General features: G+C 56.4%; 3 protein-coding genes across 14 annotated transcripts in view; 2 read left to right on the forward strand and 1 right to left on the reverse strand.

Annotated features, from left to right (window-relative positions):
- Positions 1–8,708, forward strand: part of trpm5 (transient receptor potential cation channel, subfamily M, member 5) — a 12,848-nt gene extending 4,140 nt beyond the window's left edge. For 2 of the 5 annotated variants that reach the window (XM_068309146.1, XM_068309226.1), the window contains exons 7-26: positions 2,429–2,493; positions 2,748–2,933; positions 3,059–3,158; positions 3,256–3,374; positions 3,590–3,937; positions 4,040–4,183; positions 5,234–5,357; positions 5,455–5,600; positions 5,784–5,896; positions 5,997–6,098; positions 6,179–6,437; positions 6,525–6,643; positions 6,866–6,998; positions 7,074–7,248; positions 7,327–7,495; positions 7,666–7,844; positions 7,943–8,075; positions 8,159–8,231; positions 8,299–8,389; positions 8,477–8,708. In XM_068309146.1, the coding sequence (XP_068165247.1) occupies positions 2,429–2,493; positions 2,748–2,933; positions 3,059–3,158; positions 3,256–3,374; positions 3,590–3,937; positions 4,040–4,183; positions 5,234–5,357; positions 5,455–5,600; positions 5,784–5,896; positions 5,997–6,098; positions 6,179–6,437; positions 6,525–6,643; positions 6,866–6,998; positions 7,074–7,248; positions 7,327–7,495; positions 7,666–7,844; positions 7,943–8,075; positions 8,159–8,231; positions 8,299–8,389; positions 8,477–8,622 (2,924 nt within the window). In that variant the 3' untranslated portion in view covers positions 8,623–8,708. Of the gene's footprint in view, positions 1–2,428; positions 2,494–2,747; positions 2,934–3,058; positions 3,159–3,255; positions 3,375–3,589; positions 4,184–5,233; positions 5,358–5,454; positions 5,601–5,783; positions 5,897–5,996; positions 6,099–6,178; positions 6,438–6,524; positions 6,644–6,865; positions 6,999–7,073; positions 7,249–7,326; positions 7,496–7,665; positions 7,845–7,942; positions 8,076–8,158; positions 8,232–8,298; positions 8,390–8,476 lie in introns of all 5 variants that reach the window. The other 3 variants (XM_068308901.1, XM_068309066.1, XM_068308985.1) reach the window with 2 other exon arrangements.
- On the reverse strand, positions 7,700–13,365 carry traf6 (TNF receptor-associated factor 6). 7 transcript variants are annotated; one of them, XR_011034756.1, is made up of 10 exons: positions 12,831–13,020; positions 11,552–11,874; positions 11,321–11,471; positions 11,059–11,217; positions 10,913–10,984; positions 10,754–10,831; positions 10,369–10,680; positions 9,619–10,300; positions 8,931–9,014; positions 7,700–7,840 (listed from the first exon to the last, which is right to left on the reverse strand). XR_011034756.1 is itself a non-coding variant. In XM_068309838.1 (8 exons), exons 2-8 carry the CDS (start codon positions 11,872–11,874, stop codon positions 9,683–9,685), a joined length of 1,713 nt encoding a protein of 570 aa, XP_068165939.1. In that variant the 5' UTR covers positions 12,831–13,021; the 3' UTR covers positions 9,619–9,682. The 7 variants fall into 7 exon arrangements, 1 of the variants encoding a protein (XP_068165939.1); XR_011034925.1 differs by lacking the exon at positions 12,831–13,020 and adding an exon at positions 13,235–13,365 and having other exon boundaries at positions 8,931–10,300; XR_011034984.1 differs by having other exon boundaries at positions 8,931–10,300; positions 12,854–13,023.
- ttc17 (tetratricopeptide repeat domain 17) overlaps positions 13,239–22,704 on the forward strand; it is a 25,079-nt gene continuing 15,613 nt past the window's right edge. Inside the window, exons 1-22 of one of the 2 annotated variants that reach the window (XM_068309338.1) lie at positions 13,239–13,417; positions 13,746–13,835; positions 13,954–14,123; positions 14,254–14,365; positions 14,624–14,755; positions 14,841–14,950; positions 15,942–16,089; positions 16,160–16,299; positions 16,370–16,530; positions 16,617–16,729; positions 16,803–16,958; positions 17,964–18,070; positions 18,139–18,295; positions 18,433–18,504; positions 18,606–18,830; positions 19,049–19,286; positions 20,400–20,516; positions 20,611–20,903; positions 20,973–21,129; positions 21,195–21,315; positions 21,393–21,552; positions 21,622–21,705. In XM_068309338.1, the coding sequence (XP_068165439.1) occupies positions 13,247–13,417; positions 13,746–13,835; positions 13,954–14,123; positions 14,254–14,365; positions 14,624–14,755; positions 14,841–14,950; positions 15,942–16,089; positions 16,160–16,299; positions 16,370–16,530; positions 16,617–16,729; positions 16,803–16,958; positions 17,964–18,070; positions 18,139–18,295; positions 18,433–18,504; positions 18,606–18,830; positions 19,049–19,286; positions 20,400–20,516; positions 20,611–20,903; positions 20,973–21,129; positions 21,195–21,315; positions 21,393–21,552; positions 21,622–21,705 (3,234 nt within the window). In that variant the 5' untranslated portion in view covers positions 13,239–13,246. The remainder of the gene's footprint in view (positions 13,418–13,745; positions 13,836–13,953; positions 14,124–14,253; positions 14,366–14,623; positions 14,756–14,840; positions 14,951–15,941; positions 16,090–16,159; positions 16,300–16,369; positions 16,531–16,616; positions 16,730–16,802; positions 16,959–17,963; positions 18,071–18,138; positions 18,296–18,432; positions 18,505–18,605; positions 18,831–19,048; positions 19,287–20,399; positions 20,517–20,610; positions 20,904–20,972; positions 21,130–21,194; positions 21,316–21,392; positions 21,553–21,621; positions 21,706–22,704) is intronic. The other variant, XM_068309418.1, reaches the window with a different exon arrangement.

Here is a 22,704-nt window from a genome sequence, read left to right on the forward strand (position 1 = left end):
TAGGACGACCCGCTCTACCGCCTGCTTTACCACTGAGCCACTGCCGCCCCCTGATGATGATGATGATGGTGATGATGGTGATGATGATGATGGTGATGATGATGATAACGATGGTGATGATGATGGTGATGATGATGGTGATGATGGTGATGATGATGATGGTGATGATGATGATGATGATGATGATGATGATGGTGATGATAGTGATGGTGGTGATGATGATGATGATGATGATAGTGATGGTGGTGATGATGGTGATGATGATGATGGTGATGATGGTGATGATGATAGTGATGGTGGTGATGATGGTGATGATGATGATGATGGTGATGATGATGGTGATGATGATGATGGTGGTGATGGTGATGATGGTGATGATGATGATGGTGGTGATGGTGGTGATGATGGTGATGATGATAGTGATGGTGGTGATGGTGGTGATGATGATGATGATGGCGGTGATGGTGATGGTGATGGTGATTGTGATGGTGATGATGGTGATGATGGTGATGGTGGTGATGATGATGATGATGGTGATGATGATGATGATGATAGTGATGGTGGTGATGATGGTGATGATGATGATGATGATGGTGATGATGATAGTGATGGTGGTGATGATGGTGATGATGATGATGATGATGGTGATGATGATGATGGTGATGATCATAGTGATGGTGGTGATGATGATGATGATGGCAATGATGATGGTGGTGATGATGATAATGATGATGGTGATGATGATGATGATGGCGATGATGATGGTGATAAAGATGATGGTGATGATGATGATGGTGATGATGATGATGGTGATGATGATGATGATGGTGATGATGATGGTGGTGATGATGATAATGATGGCGGTGATGATGATGATGATGGCGATGATGATGGTGATAAAGATGATGGTGATGATGATGATGGTGATGATGATGATGATGGTGATGATGATGATGATGGTGATGATGATGGTGATGATGATGATGGTGATGGTGATGATGATAATGGTGATAGTGATGATGGTGATGATGATGATGATGGTGATGATGATGATGGTGATGGTGGTGATGATGATGATGATGATGATAGTGATGGTGATGATGATGATGATGATGATGGTGATGATGATAGTGATGGTGGTGATGATGGTGATGATGATGATGGTGATGATGATAGTGATGGTGGTGATGATGATGATGGCGATGATGATGGTGATGATGATGATGGTGGTGATGATGATAATGATGATGGTGATTATGATGATGATGATGGTGATGATGATGATGAAGATGGTGAAGTTATTCCACAAGTTATTCCCGTTCTCACCAGTCAGTAGGGGATCAGGATGCTGGAGGCGGTTTGTGCTGCAGCTGTTGGTTTCATGTTTCATGACCTCATCCTGTGTCTTCATGTAGAGACGAGGGATTAGAACCTAAAACCAGATGGGGGAGGGGGGCTGGGGAATGTTGACCACTGGATTTATTAGTCCTTATTTATTACAGTTCAGTCTATAGTCTACATCTGAGGTACTACTGTAAATACTAAAGTAATGTAATTACTACTGTAAATACTAAAGTAATGTCATTACTACTGTAAATACTAAAGTAATGTCATTACTACTGTAAATACTACAGTAATGTCATTACTACTGTAAATACTAAAGTAATGTCATCACTACTCTAAATACTAAGGTAATATCATTACTACTGTAAATACTAAAGTAATGTCATTACTACTGTAAATACTAAAGTAATGTCATTACTACTGTAAATACTGAAGTAATACATTACTATTCTAAATACTACAGTAATGCCATTACTGCTCTAAATACTAGAGTTCTATTCCCTCAGACTGACAGAAACAATACCAGGACATTAAAACATCCCATAATAATAAAATCCAGGTCCAGGTTAGGGTTAGGGTTCAGTTCAGTGGTTCTGATGGACTCTGGTCAGTCAGTGGTCATCAGAGATGTTCACCACCACCACTATCTACACTAGCTTTAGCTTTAGCATCATGCTAAACAGTAAAGAATCCAAAGCCTGACGCTCTGAGACGCTAACAAAGACAAGAACAAAAAACAACAATATGGGGGGGGGGGGGGATGCTGGAGCTGCATGAATGCAGCAGTGCTGCCCCCACGATGTTGTGGCAGGAAGGGGAACTGCAGTATGATAGATGGATATGGTGAAGCATGTTTGCTCGTATCTACAGATGTTCATCAGTCAGACGTTCGTATGTTGAGGACTTGTACACATGTAGGTTTGACACAGACATACATTTGATCCGTGACTAAATGAATCTGGATGTTTTCTTTCTAGTCCTGGTTTCAAACGTCTGACCTGTGAGGTTTGCTGTGATGCTCCAGTGAACGTCCAGGAAGTAGACGCGTCCTGGTACTGATGGTTGTACTTCTGGATGCTTGCAGGAACGGGCAGCTTTGAGATCCCCGTCCTGTGTCTCCTGGTTCACGGGGAGCCCAGGATTCTGAAGGTGAGGCGTGGGTTCCTCTGTGACCTTCAGGACACGACTGAACACCAGACGATCACTGAGTCCAGACTGACACTAGTGAACTTCACCATCACACCTCACATCTCAGTCTGGTGCTCACCCAGAGGAACCGGACCAGCAGATTCCTCCTGCGTTCACACACTGATCTGATTGGACGGCTTCACATGATAGAACCAGAGATGAAGTAGAGCTGCTCCACCGGGGGGGTTTGAGTCTGAACCTGTTCTCCCCCACAGAGGATGTTCAAAGGCATCGGGAACTCCACGCCCTGGCTCATCCTGGCCGGCTCCGGGGGCGTGGCCGACATCCTGGTCACGCTGATGAACAGGGGCTGCTGGGATACGGAGGGCGTCCACGAGCTGCTGCTGGACACCTTCCCCAACGCCCACCACAGCGCCGACGTCAGGAGCTGGGTCAGGCTGGTGAGACGCTGTAGGGGGGACTCTGTTAGGGGGACGGGGGGTGATGAAGACGGGGTTCATCTTCATCTGAGGGATGGGAGGAGGGAAACGTCACTCAGGCTGGTTCTGTTCGTTCCTCCTCTCAGATCCAGAAGATCCTGGAACACGGACACCTGCTGACCGTCCACGACCCCGAGCAGGAGAGCTCCGACCTGGACACCGTCATCCTCAAGGCCCTGGTCAAGGGTAGGGAGCAAAGCCTCATGGGTACTGAGCCCGGTGACGTAACGCCCAGTGTGTGTGTGTGTGTGTGTGTGTGTGTGTGTGTGTGTGTGTGTGTCAGCCTGTAAGAGCCAGAGCCAGGAGGCTCAGGACTTCCTGGACGAGCTGAAGCTGGCGGTGGCGTGGAACCGGGTGGACATCGCCAAGAGCGACATCTTTAACGGAGACGTGGAGTGGAAGGTGGGACGGACACGTCGCCAATAACGATTGATCCGATTAGAGATGATCGACTTTTATTATTCACAGGAGAAAATCAATAGTTTGTCCTGTTTTCAGTCACATGATCACAGGCTGGACACACCTGCAGTGTTTTACAGCCTCGTTTAGCCACATCCCAGAATGATCATTAGCCCCTTAGCAGGAGGAAGGGGAGATGCTAACCGCTGGTTTCTCAGGCATGTGACCTGGAGGAGGTGATGATGGACGCGCTGATCAACGACAAACCCGACTTTGTGCGTCTGTTCGTGGACAACGGCGTGAACCTGGGGGAGTTCCTGACCTACGGCCGTCTGCAGGAGCTCTACTGGGCGGTGTCGGAGAAGAGCCTCCTCCACAACCTGCTGCTGAAGAAGTACGAGGAGAAGCAGATGCTGCTGGGGGCCGCCAGGACGCCCGGTCCGCCGGGACACCACCCGCCGGAGCCGGGCGACCGCAAGCCCCGCTTCACGCTGTACGAGGTGGCCAAGGTGCTCAAGGACTTCCTGCACGACTCCTGCAAAGGCTTCTACCAGAAGATCCCCACGGTGAGGACCGGACCTCCACTCCTGCTGCTTCCTGATTGGTCGGAAGCTGTTTCCACAAAGAGCGTTCCCCTCGTGGTTCACGCGGTTCTCCGTGTTCTCCAGGAGAAGCCGGCGAAGGGTCGACTGTTCCACAGCCAGAAGAATGTGGCGGAGCTGGAGCAGAGCTGTGAGCATCCCTGGAGGGACCTGTTCCTCTGGGCCGTCCTCCAGAACCGCCAGCAGATGGCCAACTACTTCTGGGCCATGGTCAGTGTTAGCTGTTAGCCGTTAGCCGTGTCTGACACGCCTCAAACGGGGCGGAGCTATGATGGTTGGTGCTCTGGACCAGATGGAGGTCAGGTCTCGTCTCCAGGAACGTTCAGGTGAAGGTCAGGCGTCCGTTAGCTCGCAGAGCCGTATCGCAGTCCTGATGAACTTATGACGAGACGGCGCTGATGCCCCCACAGACGTCCCAACGACACCCCCGCGTTAATTACCCCTCGTTCCTAACATATTTAAACCCTCTCATGTCTTTATTGCCCTCGACTGAATTAAAGGAGCCAATTATTCTAAACTGAGGATCCGCTACGTGTCTGATCTCAAACATTATGTGGAATTATGCTAATTAAATCCAACATTTGAAACCCCCCCCCCCCCCCCAGCTGGGACATCTGCATTGATAATGAGACGCCTCCAGCAGGCTGGATAATGCAGGTAAAATATGTCAAATGTGTACATACTGTATATGTGAAGCAGCAGCTTCAAGTCTGACGCACGACAGTAAGTGATGGTTGGAATAATTAGTCCTGATGTCAGTGGGTCAGCTGATCTACAGCCTCATTTGCATATTCTTCATGTTCAAACTTTAGTGCCATTAAAGGTCATCAGGATGGTCCCAGTCATCAACACCTCACTGCCAGCCTCAGGCAAATCACCCCCCCACCACCAACCCCCCCATACGCTCAGTTAGCTACTGCTGGCATCAATAGATCACCAATAGATCATTGATTGATCAATACGTCTTCTGATCGAACGCTCAGAAAGTACAAAAAATCTGAAATTATCTATGGAGGGAGGGAGGGAGGGAGGGAGCGGGAGGAGGCGGGGCCCCCTGGAGGCGGGGCCCCCTGGAGGCGGGGCCCCCTGGAGGCGGGGCCCCCTGGAGGCGGGGCCCCCTGGAGGCGGGGGGTGGAGCATGTAGAAGTGGGTCTCCACACAGCGAACCCCATTGAGATGCAGGAACACGTTCCTCACTAAGTTCTGACCCAGGTTCCTCAGAACCTTCCTCTGGTCCTCAGCTGTCTGTCCCCCCCCCAGGGCCCGGAGGCGGTGGCCGCGGCGCTGGCGGGATGTAAGATCCTGAAGGAGATGGCACGGCTGGAATCGGAGGCGGAGTCTGCCCGGAGCATGAAGGAGGCCAAGTACGAGCAGTTTGCCCTGGGTGAGTAGACACGCCCCCGACGACCTCCGGCCCCCACAGGTGGGGGGGGGGCCGTATCCTGGGCGGGGTTTGATCCACCTGTCGGTCCTGTCTGCAGACGTGTTCGGGGAGTGTTACTCCAACAGCGAGGACCGGGCGTACGCCCTGCTGGTCAGAAGAACCACCTGCTGGAGCAGGTCCACCGTCCTCAACCTGGCCACCGAGGCCGACGCCAAGTCCTTCTTCGCTCACGACGGGGTCCAGGTGATGGGGGGGCATCCTGGGTGCAGGTGTGGTGGTTTATCCTCTACCGTCAGCCGGCTCGGTTCATTTCCTGTTGAGTGAAGCATTCTGAGGCTTCTCACGCCCTCTAGTGGCCGCTCCCCTCAGACGAGTCTGTCCCTGTGGGGACACCCTGTCTGACGTTAACGTCGTGAATCCCTGCAGGCTCTGCTCACGAAGATCTGGTGGGGCGCCATGACGACGGACACGGCCATCTCCAAGCTGGTGGTGTCCTTCTTCTGTCCTCCACTCATCTGGACCAACCTCATAAAGTTCAGGTGAGGAGCTGTGGTCTGGGGTGTCCTCGGTGTGACTGACATTGTGTTGGGGTCACCTGGTGTGTCCGTGGTGTGACCCCTGACCTCCTGTGGTTCTCAGCGATGAGGAGCTGGACCACCGTGATGGGCGGGAGCAGTTTGTGGAGCTGGACAGTCTGGACACGGAGAAGGCGTTGCTGCTGACGGACGAGGACGACCCTCTGTGAGTCCGCCCACCCTGTTCCTCTGCCGACAGCGTTGTGTTGTTGGGTCGTAGGGTCTCTTTCACACCTTCTCCTGCAGGGACGCTCCTCCTGGGGGTCCGGCGGACCAGAGCTGCGCCTCCGTGTGGTGGCGCTTCCTGCTGCGCCGCTGGCGCCGCTTCTGGAGCGCCCCCGTCACCGTGTTCCTGGGGAACGTCATCATGTACTTCGCCTTCCTCTTCCTCTTCACCTACGTCCTCCTGCTGGACTTCCGGCCGCCGCCGCCCCTCGGCCCCGGGGCCGCAGAGATCATGCTGTACTTCTGGGTGTTCACCCTGGTGCTGGAGGAGCTCAGACAGGTGAGGTCGCCTCCTGGTGACGTTAGCACGGCTAGCGTTGTTAGTGATGAGGGTCGGTTCACGCCTTTAGCCTGTTTGTCGTGACAGAGCTTCTTCACCGATGAGGAGATGAACATCCTGAAGAAGTTCAAACTCTACGTGGAGGACAACTGGAACAAGTGTGACATGGTGGCCATCTCCCTGTTTGTGGTGGGCGTGTCATGCAGGTAACCACTCCCCCCGATAGCACTGAGTTAGGGTTAGGGGTTAGGGTTAGATTAAGGGGTTAGGGTTAGATTAAGGGATTAGATTAAGGGGTTAGATTAAGGGGTTAGATTAAGGGGTTAGGGTTAGATTAAGGGGTTAGATTAAGGGGTTAGGGTTATCGGTTGGGGTCATGTCATGTGAAGGCAGGAACAGCCCAAACGCTGCGTCCCATTCCTCTCCAGGATGGTGAGCAGCACCTACGAGGCGGGCAGGACGGTCCTGGCCATCGACTTCATGGTCTTCACGCTGCGTCTGATCCACATCTTCGCCATCCACAAGCAGCTGGGCCCCAAGATCATCATCGTGGAGAGAATGGTGACCGTCCAGGTCTTCTCACAGTGGCAGCAGGTCTTAGTTGGAGCTCACGCAGCGTTTCTGTGTCCTGAACAGATGAAGGACGTCTTCTTCTTCCTCTTCTTCCTGAGTGTGTGGCTCATCGCCTACGGCGTGGCCACCCAGGCTCTACTCCACCCCAACGACCCCCGCATCGACTGGGTGTTCCGCAGGGCCCTGTACCGGCCCTACCTGCACATCTTTGGACAGATCCCCCTGGAGGAGATCGACGGTGAGACACGGCAGCCGTCGGTTGATTGGTTGATGAGTTAGGGTTCGGGTCTCCTCACCTCCACCTCCTGCTGTCCAGCTGCTCGTATGCCTGAGATGAACTGCACCAACGACTCCCAGGAGATCATCTCGGGGTTACGGCCGCCGTGCCCCAACGTCTACGCCAACTGGCTGGTCATCCTGCTGTTGGTCATCTTCCTGCTGGTCACCAACGTGCTGCTGCTCAACTTGCTGATCGCCATGTTCAGGTAGGATCCGCTGACCTTCAGGTAGGATCCATTCTGACCTTCAGGTGGGATCCCCTCTGACCTTCAGGTAGGAATCCGCTCTGACCTTCAGGTGGGATCCGCTCTGACCTTCAGGTAGGATCCATTCTGGTGTTCCTGAGGTCAAACCGTTTGTCCTGGTCTCTCACCAGCTACACCTTCCAGGTCGTTCAGGGCAACACGGACATCTTCTGGAAGTTCCAGCGGTACAACCTGATCGTGGAGTACCACAGCCGCCCGGCGCTGGCCCCGCCCTTCATCATCATCAGCCACCTGTCCCAGCTCCTCCTCAGCCTGGTCAGGCAGCCGGAGTCCAAGCAGGAGCACCTGGGTACGGAGGTGACAGTGTGTGAACGCCCACGACACGACGTGTGTTTACCTGTGTGTGTGTGTGTGTGTGTGTGTGTGTGTGTGTGTGTGTGTGTGTAGAAAGGGAGCTGCCGGTGGGCCTGGACCAGAGGCTGATCACCTGGGAGACGGTGCAGAAGGAGAACTATTTGGCCAAACTGGAGCGGCAGCACTGGGAGAGCAGCGAGGAGCGTCTGAAGCACACCTCCTCCAAGTAAAGCCCCGCCCCTGAGCTCCACCGGGTCTGGGTTGTGGTCCAGTCAACACGCTTCTAACTGGGGTGTGCTTACCCCCCAGGGTTCAGAGTCTGCTGAGGATTGTGGGTGGGTTCAAGGACCAGGAGAAGCGGATGGCGATGATGGACGCTCAGGTAAAGGTGGGGAACTGCCTCAGCGTGTTGTCATGGTAACCCCATCTAACGTGTGCCCCCCCCTCAGGTGCGGTACTGTGGGGAGGTGCTGTCCTGGATGGCCGAGTGCTTCGCTCAGAGCACCCTCAGGTGTGGGAAGGAAGCCCCCAAGACTCCAGGTGAGCCGCGCCTCACACGCCGCGCTAACGGGTGTGTGTGTGTGTGTATGTGTGTGTGCGCGCTCCTCTAACGCCTCGATGCTTCAGCACGTCTGACAGGCTCTCAGCCAATCAGCAGCAAGGACGCGTCTCCACGCCAAGCAGACAAAGGAGCCAAACAGGAAATGGGGGCCACCAGACCGGATCACCCAGGATACGGAGCCACCAAGAAGTTCCCCTACGCCGATGAGTAACAGGAAGTAGCCTAGCAACAGCTAGTTGGCATAGACGTGGAATTAGGAAGCAGGGGCTGCTGGGATGTGTAGTTAATAAACGTGTGAATCAGACTGACTGGTGTTTGAGTGTCAAAGGTAAAAACTTCCTTTATCCACGTTAACTGTCAAACTAGCAACATTAGCATTAGCATGTCTGGACACATGGACACCACAGCTACACTGTTGGACATTCTGAACACAGGAAGTAGATCTGCATGAGGTCAAAGGTCACATACGTTTGGTTTTAAAGAAATATAATCTTTATTAACAGACAGTAAATACTCAACTGTAAGGCTAACTCATCAGACGTCAACCCTCCAGCTTCCTCTGGTCTGCTATTGGCTGGCTGCTGCCTCACCTGGCCAGGTGTTCTGGTGCAGACACGTTAAGACAACACAACACTGTTATCTTACGGTAACAACAGGTCACATGATCAGGCTTGTGTTTGATCTGGTTGTTGAGTATCAGCTGATCCACTGTAGATCCTGCCTGTGAAACACGACTTCACAGCGACTCCACAGCGCCACCGCTGGCCAGAACGCCTCAGTGCACCTTTAACATTCAACGCTGTGTGACCGGTCACGTGGTAACAATAGACTCCTGGTGTGACTCCCGGTGTGACTCCAGGAGTGACTCCTGGTGTGACTCCGGGAGTAACTCCAGGTGTGACTCCCGGTGTGACTCCCGGTGTGACTCCCAGTGTGACTCCAGGAGTGACTCCAGGAGTGACTCCAGGAGTGACTCCCGGTGTGACTCCAGGAGTGACTCCAGGAGTGACTCCCGGTGTGACTCCAGGAGTGACTCCAGGAGTGACTCCCGGTGTGACTCCAGGAGTGACTCCAGGAGTGACTCCAGGAGTGACTCCAGGAGTGACTCCAGGAGTGACTCCAGGTGTGACTCCAGGTGTGACTCCAGGTGTGACTCCAGGTGTGACTCCAGGTGTGACTCCAGGTCCACACGGTGATAAATACTGACCGGTGGTGATCCATATCTCTGCTCCTGCCTGCATCACACGTGGGATCTGAGCCCTGCTGACGTCTCACCCCGGGGGGGTTCCCCTCAGTCCCTCAGCCTCGGGGCCCCGGGGCTGCACGGCGGGCCCCTCGCGCTGGAAGGGCCCGTCGAAGCGCGCGGTGACCTCGCAGCGGATCAGCAGGGTGTCGTCCTTCAGGTAGGGGCGCTGACTCAGCTGGTGCAGGTGCAGGAAGGTGACGTAGCCGAAGCCCTTGGGGTTGCGCTGGAGGGTGGGCTTCTGGAAGGCCTGCAGGTCGGGTTTGGTCTCCATCACCTCCACGTGGTGCTGGCCCTCGGGGCCCTGGTCCAGGATGGCCAGGCGGATGGTGCCCTGGAAGGGCCAGCTGAGCTGGGCGTCAAACGCCCCCTGCATGGTGTGGACGAACAGCGAGATGAAGTTGGAGCAGCGGGGGGCGTTGGGGGTCTGCAGGTGCAGCCGCAGGCACAGCTTGTAGCCGGGCCGGCCCGTGTAGAAGCCGGGGCTGTGCTCCACCACCGGAAGCCCCGCCTCCTGGTTCCTCAGGTGGGCGGAGAAGCCCCTCAGGGGCCAGATGAAGACCCCGTGGGACTGCTGGGTCTCCAGCTCCTTCACCTTCTCCTCCAGCAGCGACACCCGGCGCCGCAGCTCCGCCAGCTGGCCCGTCTGTGGGGGGGACACGGGGGTGAGGACAGGTGTGTGTGTGTGTGTGTGTGCTGGTCCAGAGACCTCACCTGCGTCTCCTTCAGGATGACCAGCTCTCGGAGCTGGTGGTCCTGGGTCACCAGGCGCCGGTCCATCTCTCCCAGCCGCTGCAGGTCCTCGCTGGGGGGGGGTGGAGCACAGGACGCTGCTCTGGCGGCGCCGCAGGCTGCTGATGGTGGTGACGATGATGCTGGATCCTCGGGGGCACCCGGGGCCCCCAGCGACCACGGGGGCTTGGGCGTGACGCCGTTCACACACACCCCCCTCAGGAACTCGGCCATGTAGTGCATGTGCATCTGCGTGAACTCCTGCATGTGCTGGGCCAGGTTGTGACGCAGCATCTGCAGGGGCAGTGTGGGGGGGGTTGTTGGTTCAACGCCAGCAGAAGGGAAACCCCCTCCTGTCATCACCTACCCGTTCTTTACAGCCAAAGGTGCTGAAACTGCAGGCGATGGGGGCTTTGGGGCAGTCGGTGTCACAGTGGGACTCCATCTGGGGCAAGAACACCAGGTTAGCTTCACCGCTAGCACCGCAGACGTGAACAGGAGAGTTCACAGGTAGACCGTCCCTCACCTGGTGTCGGATGAGGCTCAGCTCACAGTACTGACACGTCACGCCGGCGAAGGGACACTGCTGCTCGTGGAGCTGGAGGGGGGGCAGGAACCAGAGGGTGACCACACTGCACCCCCGATGCAGGCGTGAGAACGGGTGGACACTACCTCTCTCTCCTCGTGCACGAAGCTGGCCAGACACTCGTGACAGGACACCAGCCGCCGCTGGCACTCCAGGGCGCGGTGCTCCTCCAGACGGCTCTTCCTCACCGCCTGCTGGCACTGGGGGCAGGGCAGCGTGGCCAACGGGCACAGGGACACGTGGTTCTGGGGGGGACGCACACGTTTGATACTGCAGCAGAACCAGTCCATCGGACACACCCCTGTCCACGGGGGGCGGGGGGGGGCGATGGCGTCGGGACGTTCTCACCTCTAGGTGGCGCAGCTCCATCCTGTCGGCGCAGCCGGGGTGGGGGCAGCGCACCGTCAGCGACAGGATCTCACGCTTGGCAAAGTTATCGGGGAACAGCTGCTCCTCCGACAGCCTCTCGTTGTCCACGGGGCACCGCTGGCCCGTGTCGCTGTCGGGGGGGGGAAACAGTTCCCATGAGGCTTTGAGAGACAGTCCTGCTGGTAAAGAACAGGGGGGAGCACAGCCTACCGGATTGACTTCTCTATGCAGCTCTTGCAGAAGCGGTGTCCACAGGGCGTCTGGATGGCGTTCCTCAGGGCCATGAGGCAGATGGGACACTCGTATTTACTCTCCAAGGGGGGGTCGAAGTCAACGTCGTAGCCCTGGAGGGGGGTGGCCGCCTGGAGGCTGGAGGAGCTGCTGCTGATGAAGGTGCCGGGACTCTCTGCGGGACTGCGTAGGGACTCGCGCTCCTTCTCCAGCACCGCCAGAGCGCAGCTGGACAGCTGGCCGGCGGCCCCCCCCTCGTAGCTGTCCTCCTCCAGACTCTTACTGCTGTCCACGAACGACATCTGTGGGCCAATGGGACACGGTCACAGCCACGCCCACCCAGAACCATCCGCAGGGCCACCGCCTGAGGAACCGCCCGTCAGACTCAAGCAGGGGTTCATCAGGACCTGACCTGACCAGTACCGGTCTAGACCGGTTTAAACCAGCCCCGCCTCCACACAATGAGGTCACATGATTGATGTCACGCCACTCAGATGTACACCACAAAACACACGCCATGACATGTCTAACTTCAACTCCAGATGGATTGTGATGATTAGGAGTTAACTTGTATCAACTAGTTAGTAGTTCTTCAACTAGTTACTTCATCACTGACACAACCAGACGACTAGGATGGTGTTCAGCAACGTGTGAACCCGTCAAAGACCAATAAAGTTCTACATCCATTGAGCAGTCCTGACCCTGGCTAACCCTAACCCAGCTAACCCTAACCCTAACCCAGCTAACCCTAACCCAGCTAACCCTAACCCAGCTAACCCTAACCCAGCTAACCCTAACCCAGCTAACCCTAACCCAGCTAACCCTAACCCAGCTAACCCTAACCCTAACCCAGCTAACCCTAACCCTAACCCTAACCCAGCTAACCCTAACCCAGCTAACCCTAACCCAGCTAACCCTAACCCAGCTAACCCTAACCCAGCTAACCCTAACCCTAACCCTAACCCTAACCCCGACACAAACAGACCAACATGAACTCCCCACTAGGACCTGGTAAGAACCACTGAGGACATTTGCTGTGTAATAATTAGCATCGTCTTGCTAACGTTGTTAGCTACCCCGTGATGACCCGTGACGTCAGAGCGGGTCGTTTCCACTGAATACCTGAGGAACCGGAGCTCTGCTGCGTACGGAACTAACTCCACCAACCCAGCGTCACCGGGTGAACCACCGGTAAACTACGACACGTCAACGGCGGCGGCAGCGCGTCACACACCGGTTATACCTGCGTTATGCTCACCTCCACCTCACGCGCGCACAAACCTTCTGGTTCCCACTGAATTTCCTGTGTTTTGTCGAAACGTCATCGAAGTTGAAGGGTTCCGTTTCTGCCCGGCGCGGAAAAGAGCGCCGCACTGTGGCCGGAAGTCACACGACGGAACGGAACGAGCGCCGCACTGTAACCGGAAGTCAGACGACGGAACGGAACGAGCGCCGCACTGTAACCGGAAGTCAGACGACGGAACGGAACGAGCGCCGCACTGTAACCGGAAGTTAGACGACGGAACGGAACGAGCGCCGCACTGTAACCGGAAGTCAGACGACGGAACAGAACGAGCGCCGCCCTGTGGCCGGAAGTGAGAGGGCGGAACCGAACGAGCGCCGCCCCGCGGCCGGAGGTCGGGCGGCGTAGAGAAAACATACTCGGACAGAAAAATGGCGGTCCTCGGTGGAGCCTGTCCGGAGCGTTCGCCCTGTCGCGTCCACCGCTCCGGGACGCCGTCATTAACAGGGGCGTTTCTCGTCGTTGTTTGCCTCCTTCTGGTGGACTCCGCGGGGGCCACGACCCACTGGGTGGTCACGGAAGACGGGAAGATCCAGCAGCAGGTAGGACGGTCCCGCTGGTCGGCCGGCTGACCTGCTAGCTGACGGCTAGCCCGTTAGCATCACCGGGACGTGTTGTCGTTAAACCCGGGGGGTGTGCAGGTTGGTGTCACCGTGAAGTCGTGACCGTTACCGGAAGGTGAACGGGCTTCACGTGTCATTAGCCGCGCTGCTAACAGCTAGCCGCGTATTAATATGCTGGGACAGGCTAACTGGCTAGCATCGAGCTGCTCTGTTTGACAGCAGTAAAGAAGTTCCTGTTTGTGACGTGTCTGGACGTGTGGTGACGTCATCCACGGATCAGCTGACTGAAGCGGGTCTCTGGTTTCAGGTTCACTCACCTCTGAACCTGAAGCACCCCCATGACGTGGTGATCTTCATGAGGCAGGACGCCCGGGTCAACTACCTGCGGAGGCTGGAGGTGTGTGTCCGGGTCGCTTACAGCCGGTGCTGGGAACCAGTACCAGCACTGGTCCCAGGAGGGGTCGTCCCTCTGGACTGTCTCTAACCGGTTGTTGGTGTCGGTTGTCGTCGAGCAGAAGCAGCTGGTGGCGCAGAAGATCCACATCGAGGAGAACGAGGACAGAGACACGGGTCTGGAGCAGAGACACTACAAGGAGGACCCCGACTGCGTGATGGCCAAGGTCCCCCTCGGAGACCTGGACCTCTACGACGGCACCTACATCTCCCTGGAGAGCAAGGAGATCAGGTCGGTCTGTGTTTGAGTGTTCCAGCCTCCGTTTCCCCCCTTAGGGGGTTCCTTTGGGTTCCTCTCCTCATGTCAGGAGGAGCTGGCGTTTCCATCACGTCTGTTGACGTCTCCTCCTCTCCTCCTGTAGCCCTGAGGATCACCTGGATTCCGGTTCTGCCACGCCGCCAGAGTTAGAAAAGCCCGACTGTGCAAAAGTGTTTGAGCTCCCGTACAGCATCCACGCCTTCCAACACCTCAGGGTGAGCAGAGCCACGCCCGACCAGGTCGTCATGACGACCATGATGAGAGCAGCTGATGTCATGTGACTAGAGCAGGCTAGTGGTGATGGAACATCACACCGGTAGTAGCTTTCCTCGTCTCCGTCAGGTGTTTGTGGGTCTGGGGGTTCCATCAGACCTCAGGTGTTTGTGGGTCTGGGGGTTCCATCAGACCTCAGGTGTTTGTGGGTCTGGGAGTTCCATCAGACCTCAGGTGTTTTGTGGGTCTGGGGGTTGCAGGGTGTCCAGGAGAGGGCCAACCTCACCTCCCCGCTGCTGTCCAAGGAGGATCCCATATTTAGTTCCCTGTCCCAGAAGATTGGCCACAGCATCGATGAAGTGGGTCATCGCATCTATCAGGGCCTGCTGAGGGTAAGACCGCCCCGTCCCATTGGTCGGTAGAGAAGGACGCCCAGCGGGGGGGTCACAGAGTGTCCCTGTTCCTTCCTGTCTCCAGAACTCCTCCTCCTGGGTTCTCTACAACATGGCCTCCTTCTACTGGCGCATGAAGAACGAGCCCCAGAGAGCCGTGGACTGTGTGGTGCGGGCGCTGCACTTCTCCCCCAGGTAGGAGACCCCAGACCTGCAGGGTGTACACAGGTGCACAGAAGTGTACACAGGTGAACACAGGTGTGACCCCACAGACCACTGAAGGGTGAACACTGGTGAACACTGGTGTACATGGGTGTCTTCAGGTGAACACAGGTGTACACACGTGTACACAGGTGTGACCCCACAGACCACTGAAGGGTGAACACTGGTGTACACAGGTGTCTTCAGGTGAACACAGGTGTCTACAGGTGAACACAGGTGTACACAGGTGTCTTCAGGTGAACACAGGTGTACACACGTGTCTTTAGGTGTACACTGGTGAACACAGGTGTCTTCAGGTGCACACAGATGAACACAGGTGTACACAGGTGTCTTCAGGTATACATTGGTGAACACAGGTGCACACAGGTGTCTTCAGGTCCACACAGGTGTCTTCAGATGCAGACAGGTGTCTTCAGATGCACACAGGTGTCTTCAGATGCACACAGGTGTCTACAGGTGATCACAAGTGTCTACAGGTGTACACAGGTGTCTACAGGTTTCTATAGGTGTACACAGGTGTCTACTGGTGTACACAGGTGAACACAGGTGTATACAGGTGAACACAGGTGTCTATAGGTGAACACAGGTGTCTATAGGTGAACACAGGTGTCTATAGGTGAACACAGGTGTCTACAGGTGAACACAGGTGTCTACAGGTGTACACAGGTGAACACAGGTGTATACAGGTGAACACAGGTGTACACAGGTGAACACAGGTGTATACAGGTGAACACAGGTGTCTATAGGTGAACACAGGTGTCTACAGGTGTACACAGGTGTATACAGGTGTACACAGGTGAACACAGGTGTATACAGGTGAACACAGGTGTCTATAGGTGAACACAGGTGTCTATAGGTGAACACAGGTGTCTATAGGTGAACACAGGTGTCTACAGGTGTACACAGGTGTATACAGGTGTAAACAGGTGAACACAGGTGTCCATGCTCTCCTTTGTTTCTCCAGGCAGCAGAAGGACGTGGCTTTGGTCAACATGGCCAACATCCTGCACAGGGGACACTTCTCGGCAGACGCCGCAATCCTGGCCCACGCGGCCCTGGACCTGACCTCTGACCTGTTCACCAGTCACTACACCTTAGGCAACATCTACGCCGTAAGGCCCGGGGGGCTCGGCCGGGGGGGGTTTCACCGACAGCCCCTCACCCACTGTCCTGTGTCCCCAGATGCTGGGGGAGTACAACCACTCGGTGCTGTGCTACGAGCAGGCGCTGCAGGCGCGGCCCGGCTTCGACGGCGCCGTCAGGAGGAAGCACGCCGTGCTCTGTCAGCAGAAGCTGGAGCAGCGCCTGGAGGCCCAGCACAGGTGCGTTTCCACGGCAACGCCGCCACAGAACCACACGACGGTCACATGACGAGGGGTTTCTGCGCCGCAGGTCCTTACAGCGAACCCTGAACGAGCTGAAGGAGTACCAGAAGCAGCACGACCACTACCTCCACCAGCAGGAGGCGCTGGACAAACACAAGCTGCTGCAGGAGGAGCAGATCCTCCACAACATCATCCACGAGACGCACATGGCCAAGGAGGCGCAGCTGGGTGAGGCCTCCTGTTGTCTGGACGCTAATGGCGTGCTGTGGACACCCGTTAACAGATAACGGTTAACGGTTACCGTCCCCCCCCAGGGAACCACCAGATGTGCCGTCTGGCCCAGCAGCAGCGCCGTCTCTTCTGCCCGCTGGACGTGCCGGTGCGCTATCACCGCGGCGACCTGTTTGAACACGTGCATCACGTCCAGGTGAGTCCAGACCCGCTGCATTGGGGGGGCTTGGTGTGGGCGTGGCCTCCTGAGCCCCTCCTGTCTGTAACAGTTTGGGGAGGAGGTGTCTGTGGCGTCCAGCGTGGCTCTGGTGTCCGAACGCAGCCTCAACCAGACGGCAGGGGGCCCCCAGCCCCGCCCCTCGGTGTCAGGAGACCAGGACCCCACCGCCGCCCTGTGGGGGGGCCCCCACCAGCACCACACACAGGCAAGGCAGCGTTTTGACGCCTCCCCTCCTGCTGGGGGGCTGCGCCGCTGGAACGGGGGGTTTCCATCAGGCAGTGATGAGATGTGTGTGTGTGTGTGTGTCTGTGTGTGTGTGTGTGTCTGTGTGTGTGTGTGTGTGTCTGTGTGTCTGTGTGTGTCTGTGTGTGTGTGTGTGTCTCTGTGTGTCTGTGTGTGTGAGTGTCTGTGTGTGTGTCTGTGTGTGTCTGTGTGTGTCTGTGTGTGTGTGTGTGTGTGTGTCTGTGTGTGTGTGTGTGTGTGTCTGTGTGTGTGTCTGTGTGTGTGTCTGTGTGTGTGTGTGTGTGTGTCTGTGTGTGTGTGTGTCGGTGTGTGTGTGTGTGTGTCTGTGTGTGTGTGTGTCTGTGTGTGTGTCTGTGTGTGTCTGTGTGTGTCTGTGTGTGTGTGTGTGTGTGTGTCTGTGTGTGTGTGTGTGTGTGTGTGTGTCTGTGTGTGTGTGTCTGTGTGTGTGTCTGTGTGTGTGTCTGTGTGTGTGTGTGTGTGTGTCTGTGTGTGTGTGTGTCGGTGTGTGTGTGTGTCTGTGTGTGTGTGTGTCTGTGTGTGTGTCTGTGTGTGTGTGTGTCTGTGTGTGTGTCTGTGTGTGTCTGTGTGTGTGTGTGTCTGTGTGTGTGTGTGTGTGTGTGTGTGTGTGTCTGTGTGTGTGTGTGTGTGTGTCTGTGTGTGTGTGTCTGTGTGTGTGTCTGTGTGTGTGTCTGTGTGTGTGTCTGTGTGTGTGTGTGTGTGTGTCTGTGTGTGTGTGTGTCGGTGTGTGTGTGTGTCTGTGTGTGTGTGTGTCTGTGTGTGTGTGTGTCTGTATGTGTGTCTGTGTGTGTGTGTGTCTGTGTGTGTGTCTGTGTGTGTGTCTGTGTGTGTCTGTGTGTGTGTGTGTCTGTGTGTGTGTGTGTGTGTGTGTGTGTGTCTGTGTGTGTGTCTGTGTGTGTGTGTGTGTCTGTGTGTGTGTCTGTGTGTGTGTGTGTGTGTGTGTCCTCAGAGGATGCTGTGGCCCCAGAGGAGCGACTGCCTCCACCACTACCCCACTGTCCCCCCCCCGCACCTGCTGCCGACCTTCTACCTGCCCCCTGAGACGCAGGGCTTCAGGTCAGTGGGGGCTCCTGAGGGTGGGGTCCTGACCCCTGACCCCTGACCCTGTCCTGTTCCGCCCTCAGCTCGGTGGCCTCGCTCCTCTACGGGACCGGCGGTCCCCCCCAGACAGCGGCTCTACCACACTGTGGCCCCGTCCCCCAGCCCTACCCGCCGCTGCTGCCCGCCTCACTGGATTGGCCCCTGGAGGAGGAGGAGCTACCCGACCCCTCTGCCTCCCAGGTGAGTGTCCAGCCGACGCCCATAGGGAGGGGCATACCCGGGGCCTCCTGTCAATGGTGTGTGTGTGTGTGTGTGTGTGTGTGTGTGTGTGTGTGTGTGTGTGTGTGTGTGTGTGTGTGTGTGTGTGTGTGGGGTAGGTGCTGAGGGGCCGCAGTGGGGGCTGGACCCTGGAGCAGGTGGGATCCAGAATAGCTGAAGCTCTGGACCAGGTGAGAAGCCCCGCCCTGCTCTGTGATGTCATCATTTGGGTGGGGTGTGTTGGTCTTCGTCCCTGTAGCTCCGCCCCCTGCTCCTGTGTGTGTGTGTTCAGGTACCCGTCCCCCGCTGGCTGGTCCAGGGCGAGGCGGCTCTGTTCTGGAGGGCCACAGGTAACGGCAGCCACGCCCTGCAGTGTCTGCGCCAGGTGTGGAGCTCGGCCCCGCCCACTCAGCGCCAGTCCGTCCTCACCAATGCCGCCAACCTGCTGCTGCACCACGGCCTGGCGGGACACGCCCACACGCTGCTGGAGGAGGCGTCGGCCCTCAACGCGTCAGAGGTGAGACTGGTGGGCGGGGCCAGAAGGGGTCTATGAGGCGTGATGATGTCAGCAGTGGGTGGGCTCCGGGGGCGCCTTGATGATGTCAGCAGTGGGTGGGCTCCGGGGGCGCCTTGATGATGTCAGCAGTGGGTGGGCTCCGGGGGCGCCTTGATGATGTCAGCAGTGGGTGGGCTCCGGGGGCGCCTTGATGATGTCAGCGGTGTGTGTCTCCACAGCCTCACACCCAGTTCAGCCTGGTGAGCCTCCACCTGGCCCAGGGGAACGTGTCGGGGGCCCTGGCCCGGTTCCGACGCCTGCTGGCCGCCTCCTCCTCCTCTTCCTCCTCTTCCTCCTCCTCGTCCTCCTCTTCGTCGCTGGCCGGCTGTGATCAGTGTCTCTCCACCCTCCCCCTGCTGCGCTGCCTGCAGTTCTACCCCCTCCTGTACAACCTGTCCCAGACACGCCCCTGCTCAGGTGAGTTACCAGACCGCCCCCTGGACCGCTCCCACCAGTCTGTGTTCACATCAGGGGGTCAAAGGTCTCTAGGGGGCGGGGTTATCACTTCACCTTCAAAATGACGGGAAAGGGAACACTTTTAATTCCCTCTGAGCTCCTGTGGTGTTTCCTTCCTGTGTTTCCTTCCTGTGTTTCCTTCCTGTGTTTCCTTCCTGTGTTTCCTTCCTGTGTTTCCTTCCTGTGTTTCCTTCCTGTGTTTCCTTCCTGTGTTTCCTTCCTGTGTTTCCTTCCTGTGTTTCCTTCCTGTGTTTCCTTCCTGTGTTTCCTTCCTGTGTTTCCTTCCTGTGTTTCCTTCCTGTGTTGTTTCCTTCCTGTGTTGTTTCCTTCCTGTGTTTCCTTCCTGTGTTTCCTTCCTGTGGTGTTTCCTTCCTGTGTTTCCTTCCTGTGTTTCCTTCCTGTGTTTCCTTCCTGTGTTTCCTTCCTGTGTTTCCTTCCTGTGTTTCCTTCCTGTGTTTCCTTCCTGTGTTTCCTTCCTGTGTTTCCTTCCTGTGTTGTTTCCTTCCTGTGTTTCCTTCCTGTGTTTCCTTCCTGTGTTGTTTCCTTCCTGTGTTTCCTTCCTGTGTTTCCTTCCTGTGGTGTTTCCTTCCTGTGGTGTTTCCTTCCTGTGTTTCCTTCCTGTGGTGTTTCCTTCCTGTGTTTCCTTCCTGTGTTTCCTTCCTGTGTTTCCTTCCTGTGTTTCCTTCCTGTGGTGTTTCCTTCCTGTGTTTCCTTCCTGTGTTTCCTTCCTGTGTTTCCTTCCTGTGTTTCCTTCCTGTGGTGTTTCCTTCCTGTGGTGTTTCCTTCCTGTGTTTCCTTCCTGTGGTGTTTCCTTCCTGTGTTTCCTTCCTGTGTTGTTTCCTTCCTGTGTTTCCTTCCTGTGTTTCCTTCCTGTGTTTCCTTCCTGTGTTGTTTCCTTCCTGTGTTTCCTTCCTGTGTTGTTTCCTTCCTGTGTTTCCTTCCTGTGTTTCCTTCCTGTGATCCTCTAACCCTGTGTTTCCTTCCTGTGTTTCCTTCCTGTGTTTCCTTCCTGTGTTTCCTTCCTGTGTTTCCTTCCTGTTTGTCACCTGATCCTCTAACCCGGTGTTCATCCAGAGGGTGTTGCCTGCTCGGATGAGGAGGATCTGGGACTTCATCTGGAGGAGTGGGGGGTTGAGGAGAAGCACGACCCCCCCGTCGTTTCTGCCCTGGAGGACTCCCTGCTGTTCCAGAGTAAGGGGGGGGGGCTGTGGTGATGTCATTCTCCTTCCTGTCATCACTTCCTGACTGTTCTAAACGCTGCATGACTCTCCTCTGACCCCCCCAGAGGTCATCCTGGACAGTAATGGTTCTGGTGAAGCTGCTGGAAACAAGCGGGCCCCCCCCTCTGCCTCAGGAGCCACCTCCACCCCTCCCTCTGCTGAGGGGGGGATGGAGGGGGAGGAGGAGTGGCAGCTGAAGGAGGATCTGATGGGGGCCTTTGAGGGGGCCCTGGACGTGGGGGGAAAACGGGGCGACCTGCGGGGTATCCGGGTGCTGAAGAACGACCGGGTCATGGGGGCCCGCGCCGGGGGGGGCCCCTGCTTCGGGAACTGCGAGGACGACGAGGGGGCGGAGTGGGTAAGCCTCCACAGCACAGGACACGCCCTCAGACGGGGGGGCTGGCTGTGACTGCCTGTGATTGGCCAGCAGATCACCTTCCAGGTGAAGCGGGTCAGGAAGTCCAAGGCGGACGGGGCGGACAGCGTCCCGGGCCCCGACCCCGCCCAGAGCGGCGAGCCTCTGCCAGGGGGGCACTCGGTGCTGGAGATCAGCGGGCCGACCATCCCCTCCCCCGGCCCCTCAGGTAGCAGAGCCCCTCCCCCGGGTGCGTGGGGGCGTGTCCGTGGGCTGAGTGTTGTTTGTGTGCAGGCCGCTGGAGGGACCACTGGGGGCCGGGCTGGCCGGGGCCCGAGGAGTGCCAGCGCACCCGGAGGGTGGACCTGACCACGGTGGCCAGCACCTGGCTGGCCGTGTCAGCCAAGAACATCGAGTAAGAGCCCCCGCAGGAGGACACCTGTGTCCCGTCACCGTGGAAACCAGCTCATCAGCGTTTGTGTCCCCCCCCAGCATCACGGAGCACATCGACTTCGCCACACCCCTCCAGCAGCCGGCCGTGGAGCCTCAATGCAACGCCAACCTGCCCACCAGCATGCACACCCTGGACCACCTGGGGGGCGTGGCCAACCGCGCCGCCATCCACTACACCGGGGAGAGTCAGCTGCGTGAGGTAGGCGGGGTCAAAGCCCCCCGAAGCCCCGCCCATCCTGAACCAGCGTGACCGTCTGTTTCTCCTCAGGTTCTCCAGAACCTCGGTAAGGACAAGTTCTCTCCTCAGTCCTTCGAGCAGGTGGGGACCCGCATCGCCAAGGTCCTGGAGAAGGTGAGACCCCCCCCCCAGTACACGCTGGTGTGAAGGAGTGTCCTGTTCTGCTCCCAGCGCTCTGCCGGGGGGGTACTCCAGCAGAGCGCTGGGAAAGTATCTGATGGGAACTGGGAGACATTCTGCTGCTGTTAACCAGAGTTCAACACCTGTCAGCCTCAGCCCTGATCACGAGACACAAGCACTAACGTTCACTGTGTGTTCACTGTGTGTTCACTGTGTGTTCACTGTGTGTTCACTGTGTGTTCACTGTGTGTTCACTGTGTGTTCACTCTGTGTTCACTGTGTGTTCACTGTGTGTTCACTCTGTGTTCACTGTGTGTTCACTGTGCGTTCACTATGTTCACTGTGTTCACTCTGTGTTGACTGTGTGTTCACTGTGTGTTCACTCTGTGTTCACTGTGCGTTCACTGTGCGTTCACTGTGCGTTCACTGTGTGTTCACTCTGTTCACTGTGTGTTCACTCTGTTCACTGTGTGTTCACTCTGTTCACTGTGTGTTCACTCTGTTCACTGTGTGTTCACTCTGTTCACGGTGTGTTCACTGTGTGTTCACTGTGTGTTCACTGTATGTTCATTGTGCGTTCACTGTGTGTTCACTGTGTGTTCACTGTGCGTTCACGGTGCGTTCACTGTGCGTTCACTGTGCGTTCACTGTGTGTTCACTGTGCGTTCACTGTGTGTTCATTATGGATTCACTGTGCGTTCACTGTGCGTTCACTATTTTTTCACCATGTTTTCACTATGTGTTCACTGTGTGTTCACTGTGTTCACCTTGGGTTCACTGTGCGTTCACTGTGTGTTCGCTATGTTTTCGCTATTTGTTCACTATGTGTTCACTGTGTGTTCACCGTGCGTTCACTGTGCATTCACCTTGGGTTCACTGTGCGTTCACTGTGCGTTCACTATGCGTTCACTGTGCGTTCACTCTGTGTTCACTCTGTTCACTGTGTGTTCACTGTGTGTTCACTGTGCGTTCACTGTGCGTTCACTGTGTGTT

Source organism: Antennarius striatus, chromosome 1 (assembly GCF_040054535.1).
Source record: "Antennarius striatus isolate MH-2024 chromosome 1, ASM4005453v1, whole genome shotgun sequence".
Lineage (NCBI taxonomy): Eukaryota > Metazoa > Chordata > Actinopteri > Lophiiformes > Antennariidae > Antennarius > Antennarius striatus.

Bases quoted from the DNA above. Each gene is read 5' to 3' on its own strand.
- traf6 (XM_068309838.1), bottom strand. From the start codon at position 11,874: ATGTCGTTCGTGGACAGCAGTAAGAGTCTGGAGGAGGACAGCTACGAG. The intron at 10,985-11,058 runs GTAGTGTCCACC...CCCCCCCTCCAG, and splicing joins TCGTGCACGAGGAGAGAGAG to CTCCACGAGCAGCAGTGTCC. The intron at 10,301-10,368 runs GTGAGGTCTCTG...TCCCCCCCACAG, and splicing joins TCATCCTGAAGGAGACGCAG to ACGGGCCAGCTGGCGGAGCT.